General features: G+C 41.4%; 1 protein-coding gene across 2 annotated transcripts; it reads left to right on the top strand.

Moving 5' to 3' along the window:
• The first annotated feature begins 12,724 nt into the window (after window positions 1-12,724).
• LOC121251025 (60S ribosomal protein L31) lies at window positions 12,725-14,838 on the top strand. Of its 2 annotated transcripts, none has more exons than XM_041150319.1 (3): window positions 12,725-12,877; window positions 13,196-13,310; window positions 14,445-14,838. In XM_041150319.1, the coding sequence occupies exons 2-3, from the start codon at window positions 13,228-13,230 to the stop codon at window positions 14,722-14,724; spliced, it is 363 nt and encodes a 120-aa protein (XP_041006253.1). In that variant the 5' UTR covers window positions 12,725-12,877; window positions 13,196-13,227; the 3' UTR covers window positions 14,725-14,838. The 2 variants fall into 2 exon arrangements, with proteins under 2 accessions (XP_041006253.1, XP_041006254.1); XM_041150320.1 differs by having other exon boundaries at window positions 12,826-12,965.
• Window positions 14,839-16,985: the final 2,147 nt, after the last annotated feature.

The raw sequence follows: 16,985 nt of genomic DNA on the forward strand, positions 1-16,985 counted from the left end.
GTGACATGAGAGCAATGCATGGATAGTATCTTCCTCCGCCTGTCTACATGGATCACAAGCTGTATCTTGCAAAACATGTTTCCTTGTAAGAGCTTGCTTAGTAGGTGAAATACTATTGCTTACTTGCCATGCAAAGTTTTTAATTTTGTTTGGCAGTTTAGAATTCCATACACTGACCCAAAACTGTCTCCATGCTGTTGAATTTGAGCTCTCCCCAATTTCACAGATTCTACAAAACTTTAGAGCTCTGTAATAGGCACTCTCTTAACTGAGAACATATCATTCTTGTTATCCCCCAAAATTAGTTGATCTTCTTGTAAGTTGTGGCTAAGATGAATTTTCAGAATTTTATTGACATCATTCTTTGGGACAAAACTGCATGTCTTCTCTGTGTTCCATATATAAGAGCCCTCTTCCGTCAGTTCATTCACCTTTGCATCTTCTGTAAACTGTACCTGGTTACTTATTTGCAATAAGTCTACCGACTCTCCACCTGCGTCCCTCGCATAAAATACCCTTATTCTGAATACCTCACCATGCATAAGAAGGGTTCCTACCCAAATCATCTTCCAAAAAGGATATAGTGAGGAAGCATATTGCTATGAAACCTTATACATCTAAGATTGGGGATTTTATAGCAATCTTCACTCCTGTTTAGTAAGAAGTGCCGTGTTAAAAGCTTCCAAGTTTCTAAACCCCATTCCACCATAGTGCTTGGATTTACACATCCTTTCACAACCTATCCAATGAATCTTCCTCTTATCCCCCTTCTATCCCCACCAGAGCCTTTTCATCATACTTTCTAGTTCTTTACATAATCTTGAAGGAATGTTAAAACAACTCATAGCATATAGGTTGGTATGAATTGAGCAATTGCTTTGATTAAAACTTCTCTCCCAACTTTTGAAAATAATTTTTTTTTTTATTTTTTTTTATTTTCCAGCCTTGCAACTTTCTCCATACTCGGACCTTATATCATTAAAGTTTGTCTTCTTGACTTTCCAACCAATGAAAGGGAGCCCTAAATATTTGCCATGGTTTTGAACCGTCCACACCCCCAATAGCTTTAATCAAATTATTATATTCTTTGCTTGTATTTTTACTGTAAAACATGGATGTTTTCTCCCAGTATTTGCTGTCTAGATGCATCTCCATATAATCTAAGAATGTTCTGAAGATGCTGGTTGTCTTCACTCGTAGTTCGACAAAATAAAATACAATCATCTACAAACATCAAATGATTTATCCGTGGACCCTTTCTGCTAGTACTTATACCAGATAGCCTCCTCTCATTTTCTGCAATATAAGAGAAATCAGTCCCTTAGCACATAACAAAAATAATTATTGTGAGAGTAGATCTCCTTGATGTAAGCCTCTAGAAGGAGTAATTTGGCCATAAGGTTTTCCATTTATCATTGATCACACCAAGCCCTTTGAACTACACACGGATGAGTCAGACTATGTCACAGTCACTAAGTATGATACAAACTTTATACACATCATAATCCATGAAATCCATTTTCCATCGAAACCCAAGTGAGATTTTCTTCTCCAAGAAAATTCACTCAATTCTATCATAAGCTTTGTTCATGTCTAATTTCATAGACATTAACCCCTTCCTGCCATGCCTTTTGTTGTTAAGAAAGTGAATCAGTTTAGATGCAACAAAAACATTGTCTGTGATGAGCCTTTCCTATACAAATGGACTCTAACTAGGGGATATGATTGCTTCATTGCCCTTGTCATGAAAGACAACTTTACTTTGGGGTCTCCACAAAATTCTCATCAGAGTTTTCAATGCCTCATTGTTATAGTATTTGTTCATAAGCGCCGCAATTTCAGGAGCACGCATTTTCACCTTGTGGCATTGAATTTTATGCAATATCCATCAATCAGCAATTCCTTAGTTTCACACTCAGACAAAGAAAATGGCTTCCACTTCATCCATTGAAACTATGAAATAAAATTCTACTTCAAATAATTGAAGACAATCAATCCACCCCCCCCCCCCCCCCCCCCCCCCCCCCCCCCCCAAAAAAAAAAAAAAAAGCTCCTTTGGCCTAGTTTAGATTATCTAGTTAAATTGATAGATGAAAGAGAAGTGCTATAGTAGAAAGAAATTTCATAAAAATAAATTTGTAAACTAACATGGCTTTAAGTGACATGTTACATCTACTTTATAATAAAAGTAACATTATAATCCGATGTACCACATCAAACCCTATCAATTTGTGAGTTTACTTTTGTGAAATCCCCTTGGGCCAAAATATTTCTCTAGATGGAATGGTCTTCCAACATCAAAAACATGAAAAACAATCGAATTGATCATTTTTCATGTCAATGGTGATACGAACATGATATATTTTGGGATATTGGAAGGGGCCTAATCCTCTCCAAGGCCTGTCAGGTCATGTCGTGGGCTTGGGCTATAGCACAGCCCAGCCCAATAACCCAATCAATCAAGGGCCTAGTCCATTTCAAGTATATAAGAGTCATCACTGAAAGAATAACTGCCCGAGGACTTCAGTAGAAGGGCCATCAACTTATCCAAAATGAGCTAAGTTCCAATATGCCGCGGGTGGAATTTCAAATAATGGATGAGATGGTTATCGCATAGCAACAGAAACATCATGGGCTCCATTTATACCATCCAGGTATGGCAGTGAAGATTATCTCATTCATTAGCTAGAGAGAGATCTCTATTATTCTTACTGACTTAGGCATCAAAGACGTTACCTCGAACCCCCAAGCCACACTCTTCTTTGGTTGCAGATGATCGTGCTTAAGAAGTTGTGAAACACGTCCATAACAGTTGGTGCCACCTGTGGGATTAAACAGAGACCAAGAAGTGACGTCAAGAAATACGGAGGGAAGGCTCGTAGAGATGGATGAAGTAGTGAGGAAACTATTATGGTGGTACCGTTGCCACCAAAGTTCAAAGTTCCCGCGATAGATATGTATGATGGATCCAAGGACCCAGTAGAACATTTGGAGACCTTTAAAGCTCACATGACGCTTCATGGATTTCCCGGGGAGATTTCGTGTAGGGCTTTCCCTTTGACTTTACAAGGAATGACTCGAGGATGGTTTGGAGCATTGCAGTCGGGCTCCATCGATAGTTTTGAGGAACTGAGCAGGAAGTTCTTAACCCAGTTTATGTCTAGTCGAAGGTGAAGGAGGCCAGCAACATACCTATTGACCGTGAAACAGAGAGAGGAGGAGAGTTTAAAGGCGTATCTGGCACGGTTCAATAAGGAGAGAATGACAGTTGATGACCAAGATGAAAAGATCATGTTGGCTGCTCTGTTAGGGGGTATTTGGCCAAGAAGCCACTTTATGGCTGAGTTGGCGAGGAAGACCCATTCCACATTATGAGAATTCATGGATAGGGCAGACAACTTCGTCAATGCTGAAGATACACTAATTGCCTTAACGACTAGATCGGAAAAGAAAGAGAAACAAACATTTAAATGAGGTTTGAAAAAATAGCAAGACGGAGGGCCAAAGGCGAGGATAAGCCAACACGAAGGAAGGCGGGACTTTCACATAGGGAATCACAGTAGCACTCACATACACTACTCTAGTGTGCATGTACAAGATAAGGTCAAAGAGACTAGGCGTGGCGAGGAGTGGGGGTAGCAGGGGTGATAGGCCCAGAAGTATTGCATGTACCACAATGCGAGCGGACATAGAGTCGAAGATTGCCACACGTTGAAGCAAAAAATCGAGGATATGAAAGGCAATGGCGAGCTAGAAAGCATTGTCACTAGGGCGACAGTAAGCAGGAGCACAAGCGCCAGCGAAGCGAGAGCCCACAAAGGAGGGGTACACCAAGGAGAGGGAGGAGATCATAGGAACCACAAGAGCGCCATCCTAGGTAAGACGTAGATCGAAGGAACCCGCCTGTAGGCGAGATACTGACGATTGCCGGGGGATATGCTGGGGGTGGACCCACTTCCTCTGGGAGGAAAGTATATGCTAGATGGGCTAGGTATGAGGAAGTGTACAACTTAGGAAGACCGGTCAAGCAACCTCGAGTGCAAGTGTCTCCCACCATCTCTTTTGATGATGATGATTGTCGAGGAGTAGTCTACTCGTATGATGACGTGCTAGTAGTGACAATCTTGGTAGCAAATTACATTATACGGAGGATATTTATCGTTAACAGGAGTTCTGCGGATGTCCTGTTTTGAGACGCGTTCTTAAGAATGGGAATCAGCGTAGACTAGCTACGTCCAACACCGACTATGTTGAAAGGGTTCACTAGGGAGGCAGTGCAACCCATGGGATACATCATGCTACTAGTGTCAGTAGGGATAGACCCCCACCTTGCCACCACCATGACAAATTTCTTTGTGGTAAGGACCCGATCAGCGTACAACGCTATCATTGGTCGACCCATGTTAAGTTTCTTAAGGGCAATCACCTCCATCTATCATCTGAAGATGAAGTTCCCCATGAAGGCGGTAATTGATGAAGTTCGTGGTGAGCAGGTGCTTGCCCGAGAATGCTACGTTTAGGAGCTCAAACAAGGAGAAAGATAAGTAAAAGTGGTCGAATCGCGATAAGGTACTACCACGATCCCCCCGCCACCGCCGGAAGTACTAATGACCGAGGCAAAGCAAGAGACAAAGATGCTCTACGGCAAGGGGAAGTAGACAAACCCTTGGAGCTTATCAACCTCAATCTAGCCCAACCAGAGAACTATGTGAAGATCAGAACCAGAATGATGAATAGTGAAAGGCGACAACTGAAATAGGTTCTTACTGAGCACAAGGACGTCTTCGCGTGGAGTCACAAAGATATGCCAAGAATTGGCGAGGAGGTCATAGAGCGCAAATTGAACGTCAGTTCAGGTGTGCGGCCAATCAGACAGAAGAAAATGAGTTTCAACTCCGAGAACTATAAGGCAATTGTGGAAGAGGTAGAACGACTGTTAGTAGCCGGATTCATCAGAGAAACTTAATACCCTGAGTACTTGTTGAACGTGGTGTTGGTGAAAAAATCCAAAGGAAAGTGGTCCATGTGTGTGGACTTTACGGACCTTAACAAGGCTTATCCAAAGGATAGCTTTCCTTTTTTGTGAATAGACTTGATTGTCGACGCCACAGCAGGACACAAAGTGTTGAGCTTCATAGATACCAATCAGGATACAACCAAATCTGGATGAGTCAGACCGATCGGGAGAAGATAACTTTCATAACTAATCGGGGATTGTACTTCTACAAGGTCATACCTTTTGGCTTGAAAAATGCAGGAGCAACATACCAAAAACTGATAAACAGGATGTTCAAATATCAAATAGACCGAAGTATGGAAGTTTACGCGGACGACCTGCTAGTGAAAAGCATGGAGTTCAGACAACATATGAAGGATCTGAAGGAAGCCTTCGGGGTGTTATGCTAGTACAAGATGAAACTTAATCTGACGAAGAGCGCATTTGGAGTGCAATCAAACAAATTTTTGGGGTTCATGGTGTTGGAGAGAGGTATCGAGGCAAATCCCGATAAGCTATGGGTGATCATAGAGATGAAGTCACCCACGAATTTAAATGAGGCTCAAAAGTTGACGGGAAAGATAGCAATCCTCAATAGGTTTGTGTCTGGATCGACAACTAGGTGTCTCCTTTTCTTTCAAGTTTTGAAGAAGGCCCAAGGCTGGGACTCTAAATGTGAGGAAGCATTTGCATAATTGAAGGAATACTTGACGCATCTGCCGCTACTAGGCCAAACTAAGTAAGGGGAACCTTTATCGTTGTACTTAGCTGCAACCCCATACACAGTATCTACCACGTTGGTAAGAGAGGAAGGAAGGGAACAAAGAGCTGTGTACTATGTAAGCAGAGTGTTAGGAGGAGCTGAAACACTGTATCTAAAGATAGAACTAATTGCTTTTGCCATTGTTATAGCTATGCGATGCTTACGACCCTATTTTTAAGCCCATCCAATAGTCGTTACCTCATCACCCTTACAGAAGGTGTTGCAAAGGCCCGACACCTTAGAGAGGCTGGTGAAGCAGTCCATCGATTTGAGCAAATATGACATCAGTCATGTTCCAAAACTGCTGTCAAAGGACAAGTCTAGGCCAACTTTGTAGTAGAATTCACAAATTTTCAAGAAAAAGTACCCAAGGCTCCCGCAAAGACGTTGTGGCAGGTGTATGTTGATGGGTCATCTTGTTGAACAAGAGGCGGGGTAAGAGTGCACATGGTAATGGGTGACAGGGTCAAGTCGAACCATGCGATACGGTTGAACTTCAAAGTAACAAACAACGAAGCTGAATACGAAGCAATACTCGCGGGGTTGGCCGTAGCAGAAGCTTCAGGAGGGAAAAAAGGTTGAGATGAGGGTAGACTCGCAAGTTGTGGTCGGCCAAGTCACAGGAGAATATTTGGCAAAAGGAAAAAAACTAATAAAGTACCTCCATCAGGTTCAAAAAGGGTGCAGTCGCCTTCAACATTTTCAAATCGAGCGTATCCCTCTGGTTGACAAATGGAAAGCCGATCAATTAGCACAAGCAGCTTCAGCAAAGCAGGAAGAAACGTTGTTGTGGGAGGTCAGCATCCGAGCAGTCGACACACCAGCTATAGGAAACGAGGTCTTGGGGATAGCAAAAGGGCACACCAGAGTGGGCATAAGACATAATTGAATATCTGGAGACTGGAAACCTTCCTACCTCTTGTGAGGAAACTGGAAGGTTAGGAGCAGGGAGGCCCGATTCCCTATGATATTCGGGATGCTATACAAGCAAGGCTTCTCGACCCTATTATTAAGATGTATCTCGAAAGAGGAGGCTGACTACGTCATGAGAGAGGTGCATGAATGAGTGTGTGGAAACCATTTGAGAGGGAGATCCCTCGCCGTGAAAATCATGAGGGCGGGATACTACTGGCCAAATGCCCTAAGGGATGCAAAAGAATTCGTAAAAAGATGCGTCCAATGCCAACTACACGCACCAGTCCCAAACAGCCCTCTTGAAGAATTGAAGTCGATAACCTCCCCTTGGCCATTCACTTAATGGGGTGTAAACCTGGTTGTCCCTATGCCTCCAAGCTAAGGAGGCACAAAATTCATCATTATCTCTGTCGATTACTTTACCAAGTGGGTAGAAGCTGAAGCAATGGCGACGGTGACTACTCAAAGCGTGACTAAGTTCTTATGAAAAGCTATAATATGCAGATTTGGGATAACACAAAGTATTATCTTCAACAACGGCAAATAGTCTAACTCCGAACACTATCACAAGTGGTGTGCCAACTTAGGATCAATGCCAAATACTCATCTCCACACCATCCACAAGCGAACGAGCAAGTTGAAGCAACCAACAAAACCATTGTAGGAATGTTAAAGAAGAAAGTAGGTGAGAGGAAAGGGACATGGGCGGACGATCTCCTTGGAATCTTGTGGGCATACAGGATAATGACAAAAATTTCAATGGCATAACATCTTTTGCCTTGGCTTACGGAAGCAAAGCAATGATACAATGGAAGTGGGGTTGACGAGCTGTAGGAGGAAAGGCTTCGATGTCAAAGGAAATGACAAAACGCTAGAAGAAAGTCTGGACTTGTTGGAAGAAGTGAGAGCAGACGCTGAGACTAGAGTGGCGGTCTACAAAAGGAAAACGAAGCAGTACTTCAACAAAAGGGTGAGACCGAGTTCCTTTAAGCTAGGTGACCTAGTTCTACTGGAAACCATAGTGACTAGAGCAGAGAAAGGGAAACTTGGGCCACGGTGGAAAGGGCCATACGTCGTGGTGGCTAGTTATCGCCTGAGAGCCTATCACCTTAAAGACACTGAGGGCAGTGAGCTGCCCCACCCTTGGAATGTTGAGCACTTAAAAAGATACTACATTTAACTCATGATGTATTAATTTCGGTACAATAAATTATTTTCGGTGGGAAGCGTGTGATTCTATCTCATACTTTGCACATTTATGTTGATTGGTTTGATTTCAAAGCATTTTATTGTGTCTTATTGCTTCACATACCCTTATCGCCAAGGTTACACGGTCGAGGCATCCTCCCGCTACACCAATCTCCACAGTTATGCACGAGGCAACCTCCTGCTACACTCTTATCGCCAAGGTTACGCAGTCGAAGCATCCTCCTGCTACACCAATCGCTAAAGTTACACGGTCAAGACAACCTCCCACTACACTCTTATCGCCAAGGTTACGCAGTTGAGGCATCCTCCCACTATACCAATCGTCAAAGTTACAAGGTCGAGGCAACCTTTCGTTACACTCTAATCGCCAAGGTTACGCAGTCGAGATATCCTCCCGCTACACCAATCGCCCAAGTTACAAGGTCGAGGCATCCTCCCACTACACCAATCGCCAGAGTTACGCGGTCAAGGCAACCTCCCGCTACACTCTTATCGCAAAGGTTACGCTGTCGAGACATCCTCCTGCTACACCACTTGCCAGAGTTACATGGTCGAGGCATCCTCCCGCTACACTCTCATCGCTAGAGTTATGCGATTGAGGCAATCTCTTGCTACACTCTTATCGCCAAGGTCACGCGGTCAAGGCATCCTCCCGCTACACCAATTGCAGAGTTACACGATCAAGGCAACCTCCCGCTACACTTTTATCACCAAAGTTATGCGGTTGAGGCATCCTCTCGCTACACCAATCGTCAGAGTTACGCGGTCGAGGCAACCTCTCGCTACACTCTTATTGTCAAGGTTACGTGGTTGAGACACTCTCCCGTTACACTAATAGCCAGAGTTACACGGTTGACGCAACCTCCCACTACACTCTTATTGCTAATGTTACGCAGTCGATGCACCCTCATGCTACACCAATCGTCAAAGCTACACGGTCGAGGTCAAGGTTACACTAATGATACACAATTCTCAACAAATGTCTAACAAAAACACCATTGGGAGAAGCCTCCAAGTGAAAAAAAAAAGAAAAGAAAAAAAACAACACAACACAACAACATAACATCCATCGAAAGAACATTCACATTATCAAGATCATGATAGTTCTTCAAAATATAGTTTTCCAAAACATATATAGTATCTCATTCCTAATCCAAACATACAAAAGTTTTTTTTAGGAACTGCGTGGAGGAGGAAAGGCGTCCGGCATGGTGTCCCTCCCAAGGGAATCGAAAACATGATAAGCAGATGAGCTGACTCGGATTGACTTCTAGTCCAAAGTATGAATATTCGTCTCGGGATGATTAAGCAGGAATTCTTGCAACTATTTGATCTTGAGCTTAAATCCAAGACCCCAAGCTCGGCTTCGAACGGTGTAGGTAGCTAGCTGTTAATTGAGGGAGAATGCAAGCAACCTCACTCTAAGAGCGAGCTAACTCGACATTCAGCTCGATCACTTTTGATTCTGATTCCGATAGCTATTTTTTGTGGGACTCCAAGATCTGGTTCAGCTACAAATAATGGTGATCATGTTCCATAAGTTTTTTTTTTCATGACCGCCAGATCTTGTTCCCCCTGGCCTTCTCACCCTCCACTGTGCTTAGTCGGGTATTGGCTTCTCGGCGTTCTTCCTCGGAGTTTAGCAGGCGAGTGGTGTAATAGTCTTCACCTTTTTAAGTTCCTCAACCTCTCTCTCCATTTGGTTGACGCGGGTGACTAAATTGTCCTGTTTTGTTCCACTGGCTTCTACTTCACGTTGAGACTGGCTGGCTTCATCCAAGGAGCTCATCACCTCCAATCTAAGCGAATCAACCTGACCACGCAAGGAGGCCACCTTATCCTCGAGCTGGTGAGAGTGGAACTTAGCTCGAGATAACTCCTCAACCATCTCCTCCTTCTCGGCTCATGTGGCGAGGCCAACACTATGAGCACTACCGATGAAAGACTGCATGGATTGGTTCTCTTCCTCCAACTCCAAGCGGTCTTCAACCAAAGCGGCCACCAGATGACCAACTCCTTGAAAACCCAACCAAGTCAAAAGCAACAGGGTAAGGAAAACAAAAACCTTAAGGCAAAGGAACTTATCGGCGAAAGGATGCTTCGAAGGTTACGAATGGTGGAGTGAAAAGCCTCTTCTCGATGGGCACGCAAAGGTCGAGAGGAACTATTTGGGCGAGAGCCCAGCAAACCATAGGGATTAGGGACTCTAAAAGACACCATAAAAGCCTTCCGGGGTAGGGAGGTCCTGAACAAGCATATGTGAAATAGTGGAGGGATTATAGAAGATAGGAGGTGGAGTACTTGTGTTCACCTGAGTAGATGATCTCGCCTGTTGATCGAGAGGAAGCACTGCATCATCTTCCCGAGCAGGTGGCACTTGAGAAGGATTGGCGTAAGGATTATCTATCGGGAAAGTTGGATAAGGTTCCACCCTAGTCGGGGAGATGCTAAAGAGCGAGGAAGGGATTGAAACCCTACTTCCACTAGCGAGTGATATGGTTGGAAATACGAAAGGCATCTCGGGGGTGACCCAGCCTGAGACAGTCGAGGCGAGTGGTGAGCCAAAGACAATGATAGTAGCACCTGCTGGTGGATCTTCAACATCTTCGACTCGTAGGACCTCCCCAAAGACATCAAAAGGAGGAAAGCTTCTTGGTACAGTGGGGGGCACACTTAGAAACTCTGGATTTGGGGTCATGATATTGTCGTCCTCATCTAAGTTAACATAATCTTCTGTCCGTTGAGCCACTTTAGGAGGAGCATTGGGCGACAAGGCAGACTCAGCCTCTATCACCAACTTAAGATCAGCCTTAGCCTGGGCCATAAACTCGTTGAGGGAGTTGGTTATGGGTACTTGGGGACGATCTGGGTCCTCTCCGCCACTTGCCAAAGGTGGTGGTAAGGGCTCACCCCTTGTGGAACTGGACTCATTCAAAGGCGCCACCACCAAATGAGCCTTTTTCTTTTTCTTTCCTCCTGCCGTTGGTGGTGGGCCTCTTTTCAATCTGCCCGCCAATGACGAAGCACCTAGGAATTCGTGACCGAAAACGTGTACCCTGCTAGGCACCATCAAGAACCTATCGATGTTAGAGGGAGTTAGAATGACATCTAACCAGGTAGAATTGTTATTGTGATCTACCCAAGCTTGTACCAACTGGATGCAAGCCTCCTTTCGGGTAGAAAAGAGGATCTTAAAACCACATTCATTAGGAATCGGAGACCATGAAGCCTTAATGGGGAACTCTTGGTTTGCAGCCTCATCTACAGAAAACTCCCAACCATCACCTGATATAAATAAAAATTTCTTATGCTAATCCTTGGTGTGGGAATATTTGCGCTCCAATTGAACCAATTTGTTGTGAGCCCTAAAACTACAAAGGTTTTCTTCCAAACGTCTGAAGCCGTGTAGGGAAAGGAACTCGTGAGCCATCAGAATCTGCCAGGCGTTGGGCACAAGTTGGGTCGAAGCAAGCCCCAAGACGTCTAGCACGTTGCGAAAAGGTCGTACAAAGCGCAAACAGAGCTCCATCATAAACATAGCCAAGTACAAGACAACAGAAACGACCATACCTTTCACATCGATAGCTCCACGACGCTGGTCAAGCAAACCCAGAGCCACCGAGTCTAGGATATTGAAGCTATCCCTCGCGAAGTCCAATTCGCGACGGGAAACGGTTGAGGACCATCGATGGCCTTCGAAAATCAAACGAGGAGCAGACTCAGCAGTAGGGTTAACAGACACCCCCCCTAGGGCAATTAAGAGAGTCACGAGGCCGTGAAGAGCCAGCTCCAAGGGATTAAGACAGAGGGTAACTTTTAGAGGTGGCTATGGACTCACGACGAAAATTGAGAGGAAATGTAGGGAAGCAGAGTGCTTGAAAAAGGGGAGAAGAGAACCAAAAGAGAAGAAGTGGAAAAAATGGATGACTAAAAACAATAAATACTCTCGACAATTAAGTGGAATATGTGAAAGGGAGCGAAGATGAAATGACGCCTTGACAAGAGGGCACGAAATGATGGAAAACCCAGACAACGAAGCGATGCCATGATTACAAGTCCCATCATTCTGAACGTAATGAGACTTTGTGTGGGAACTGGAATGGGCCTCATCCGCTCCAAGGCTTGTTGGGTCGTGTCTTGGACCTGGGCTATAGCACATCCCAACCCAATAACCCAATCAATGAAGGGTTTAGTCCATTTCAAGTATATAAGAGTCATCACTGAAAGAATAACTGCTCGAGGACTTTAGTTGAAGGGCCATAAGCTTATCCGAAATGAGCTAAGTACCAATATCTTGCGGGTGAAATTTCAAATAATGGATAAGATAATTATCACATAGCAACAGAAATATCGTGGACTCTATTTATACCATCCAGGTATGGCAATGAAGATTATCTGATTCATTGGTTAGAGGGAGATCTCCATTATTCTTATGGACATAGGCATCAGAGGCGTACTCTCGAACCCCCAAGCCACACTCTTCTTTGGTTGCAGGTGATCGTGCGAGAAAAATTGTGAAACACGTCCACAATAGATATTATTGGCAATGAGATTTTAAGTGAAAAATTATATTTATAAATTGAGATATGGTAAAATTTAATTTATAAGAAAAAATTAAAATTAAACTCTCTAAAAAATTAAATTACGAGACTTAAAAAGAATAGAGCGGAGGCTAAACTGGGCCCTGGCCTGCCCAATTACCTGGTAGAAAGCACAAAGATCCAAAACCACAAGGAGTTTTCCCAAGTTTCAATGAGAAACGACTTCGACTATAGGTTTGTTGGGCTGAAAGTCGAAGTCAACCCACCACATCCAGCCCAAAACCCTAAAATGGTCCATTCGCTATATCATAGGCTATAGTTTTTTCTTATAGAAATAGATTATGGACCTTTATTACCGTATGCATTTGTAGGGTTTTGTGCTTCATATTTAGCTGAACGTTCGCCTCCGCTCTCGCCCCTGTCCTGCGGCACTCGAGAGTCGAAACCCTCAAGGTCTCTCTCTTTACCCTCTGTTTGGTATCCAAGGAAATTTGGAAAAGAAAATAAAATGATGCGCGGGATTTAATTTTAACTTCCTTTTGTAATTCCCTATATCGCTTCTTGTTTACCTTTGAATATTTTATTATTATTTTTCTTATCATTGTTATTGTTGTTATTGGTGTTGATCTTGTATATTACTTTTGTTTCTGCTCTGAATCTGAAAGGATTCTGAGTGTCTTTCTCGATTAAGTTTTTTATTTTAAAAGGAAATTTAGGCTGATGTTGTAGTATATAAAGTGGCGAGTGGGTGAATGACCTGACTGGTTGCAGGAAATACTTTTCGAGGAGAAGGGCGAGTGAAAATGGTGGAGAAGACCAAGGGGAGGAAGGAGGAGGTGGTTACCCGAGAATACACCATCAACCTCCACAAGCGCTTGCATGGCTGGTAACCCTTTTTCATTCTTTGCCATTCTCACCCATCTTTGATTATATTTTTTTTTTCTCTTTTTCCCTTCTGTTTTTATCCTCTTTAACGCATCTTACTATTGGCAATTATCTTGTTGGGTCTTCTCTTATGCTGTTTCTTGGTTATATAGCTCACAGTTGGAATGGCAGAATGTCGTTTGTTTCCTATTTGGTCTTCAGGGTGTATTAATATATAGTGGGGGTTGTTCTTTTTTTTCTTTGGGGAGGCGTGGTGGTGGTTACATGTCATAGGCTTTTAGAGGCCATCCTGTTTATGAAATTTGGATTTGGATTTGCGTGTGATAGGTTCTGAGAATTGGGTTCAGTTATTTGATCAAAATGCCTTGTTATCATGATTTTAAGTATGGACTCGAGATTGAATGTTGGATTTTGGAAACTCTTTTTTGAGATGTTCCTTTGACTGAACGGTTCCTTGTTTACTTCTGTTTGGTACTGAGCTCATTGATAGCCTTTCTTTATCCATTCACAATAAAATGTAGGGACTGGTGACATGCACAAAGCATTCGTCAGTAGCTGCAAAAAAACTTGATGGTTTAGGGCTGTGATAATGTAAAGGGTTGGAGGCAGAGAATTGCTGGTTTGATGATGGCAATTAGATGTTAGTGCTTGGGAATGGGCAGTGGTTTCCGATAGTGATAATAGAACTCAGTTCTTAGGTTGCTGGAAAGATTCAAGGGTAGGTTCTCAGATTTTGGTGGACTGGAGTTGGAGGAGAGTTTTTTAGCTGGTGTTTGTGCTGTGGGGAGGGGGGTTATCAGCTGGGTGATTGTGGTTGAGAGAGAGAGATGGTTATTAGGTTAGATGCTAGACTTGGGAAGAATGAAGGGTGAAGTTGTAATGAGTGTGAATTCCTTCTCAGCCCCTAAAAAAAAATGACATAATTTCTTCTTGGACCTCCTTCCCCAGCCCCCAAAAGAATTTGAAAGAACCCTTTTAACCCCCAAAAATATATATAAAATTCGTATTTAAAAAAATCTAAAAACTAAATCTACTTTGTTTCTTACAGCCAAACTATGATTTCAATTACTATTTCTACTTATATGAGAAAGGATCTAAGTTGTTTGTGTTCTACTGTCATTCTAACAAAAATCAGCACATTCAAGAAGAAGGCTCCGAATGCAATAAAGGAGATCAGGAAGTTTGCACAAAAAGCCATGGGGACCAAGGATGTGAGAGTGGATGTAAAGCTGAACAAGCACATATGGAGCAGGGGCATCCGGAGTGTTCCAAGGAGGATTAGGGTTCGCATTGCACGAAAGAGGAATGATGATGAAGATGCAAAGGAAGAGCTCTACTCTCTTGTCACTGTTGCTGAAATCCCACCGGAGGGATTGGGGGGTTTGGGCACCAAGGTCATTGAAGAAGATGATTGATTTAATCAATTCTCTGTTATAAGTAAACTTGCTGTTTATTCGGTACAAGGATTTTAGATGAGGATTTTATCTGGAATTTTAAGTTTTATGAATCAGACTACTTGTTTTGTTTTCTTTTTTGGAGATTTATGGCTTGTTCTTCCCTAGATTTTCCATCGGTAATTTACATTTGGGTTAGTGAATGCATTTTTTCCAATTGCTTCTTTCTTGAGATCTATCCGCCCCATGGTGTTACTGCCACGCTCACAAATGCTTTCAACGAAAGCATCTCACAGAGTGAGTGGCCTGGCTCAGAGTAAAACTCCTGCAATTTTTTCAACTTCTTAAAACCAAAACTAATAAGTTTGAAAGACAACCCTCATCTAATGTTATAACAAAAACGGGTTTTCCATGAATTGAAACTAATCTCTCCCGAATAACCTTGAAGCCACACCGTTTCATCATTTCCAAGCTTCCAACAATGTCATTCATCCGGCTTTCTAAGGGCTGTAATAGTGGATATATAGACAATTTTCAGGTTAATATTAATTTATTTCTTACCCTTTGAATTTAAAATAAGTTGGATTACCACTTTCACATAGACAAATGGAAATATTCGTATCTTTTCATTCAATCCCTTTTTGGAGTTATTGCTTTGCAAGTCTCAGTTCTTATACACTCAATAAACTGTTGATTTAAAAACCATTCATCTCAACTATCCTAAAAAATAATTGGTATTTTGACTTTTTTAAAATTATAATAGATTGATGTTTTAACACCCCGACTTGTACGTAGTAAAATTCTATTCAAAAAAGATCATTTAACCTTTAAATTTGTTCTAATTAACTCTACCAAATAGAAGCACGTAGCAAAGTCAGTCAATCTAAAGATTAATAAACCAAAAAAATCTAAAAGTAGTAGCCAAACTAGTCGGTACAAGGTAGGGACGCCGACTTTTCTATAGACTAAAGGATACTCCTACTCTGTCCCATGATTTTATTCCCTCAAAATTATCACTAATGCAATTGTAATTTTTTTCCTTTTTCTTTCAAACATATTTCAACATTTAAAAAAAATACACAATTTCATTAATAGTTATTTATTTAACTATTAAGTAAAAAAATAAAAATAAAAATACACTGACGGTAAGTTTGAGGGGACAAAATGATGAACCAAGTATAATTTTTCTAAATTTAAATGATCGTTGAGCTTATCAATAAATTCTAATAATGGAAGAAAATGTTCAGGAAAATTAAATTAGTTGTCGAAAAAGTAGCAAATAAAAAGATTGTATATCTTTATTCTCCATTATTCTCCGCAATCCCATAAGATTCCATTTCGAGTTCACACACACATATATATAATTTCTTATTAGAAGAAGCGTTTTAACAATGATCTATTTTAGCATTGAGAATGCAAGGCACTGTTTCATTATAATGGCAGATACGTACATGAGAGATGCATTTTTCACTTGTCATTCTGGCGCACTTCAGAATTCTCCCAGTACAAATTGAAAGGAATCATCTTTTGTGGGTTGCTGGTAGCGGTCTCGTTTGCATTCAAAACCCATCTCAACTTATTTTATCTTATCATTACAACTTTTTTAAATTTTTACACAAAATATAATAAATAATTCAACTTTTTCAAATTCTAAAATAACTTTTTCAAAATTTCACATAAAATATAATAAATAATTCAACTTTTATTCTACTATTCACAAACCATCTCAACTTATCTCTGAATCTAAACCACTCCTAAGCTTATCGAAAGAGAAAAAATTGAAATTAAATTAAGAATTTAAGAAAATCGAATCACTATTAATCTATTGGGGATCTAGGAATTTTATTTTTGAAGAGGGATAAAGTACTATAATAAATAATTATATTTTTATATATTTTTTTCATAATGTGTATATATATATATATTTTGTATGATACAAAGATGTTATAGAAGCAACTCAAAACATAAAGACTATTATCAATATATCAATTTAAATGTTCTAGCTGTTATTGTAGTAGAGGCAAATGGGTCATTTGTTGTGTCAAAGTAAGAGAGTTAATTGAAAAAAGTTTTGTAATTGAGACTTACTTGTACTTGATTTTCAAATAACAAAATTAACTTTTCTAAGTTTGGCTGCCCCGTAGTTTTACATTTATAAAGTTCTTTAATGGATTTTCCATTATTACCAATCTTGGTGTTATGCAATATATTTAATTTATATTAATATTTTCTTATCGTATAATTGCATGATTGATGACTAACCAATTTGTTGCATGGGGAAA

This window comes from Juglans microcarpa x Juglans regia, chromosome 2D (assembly GCF_004785595.1).
Source record: "Juglans microcarpa x Juglans regia isolate MS1-56 chromosome 2D, Jm3101_v1.0, whole genome shotgun sequence".
NCBI lineage: Eukaryota > Viridiplantae > Streptophyta > Magnoliopsida > Fagales > Juglandaceae > Juglans > Juglans microcarpa x Juglans regia.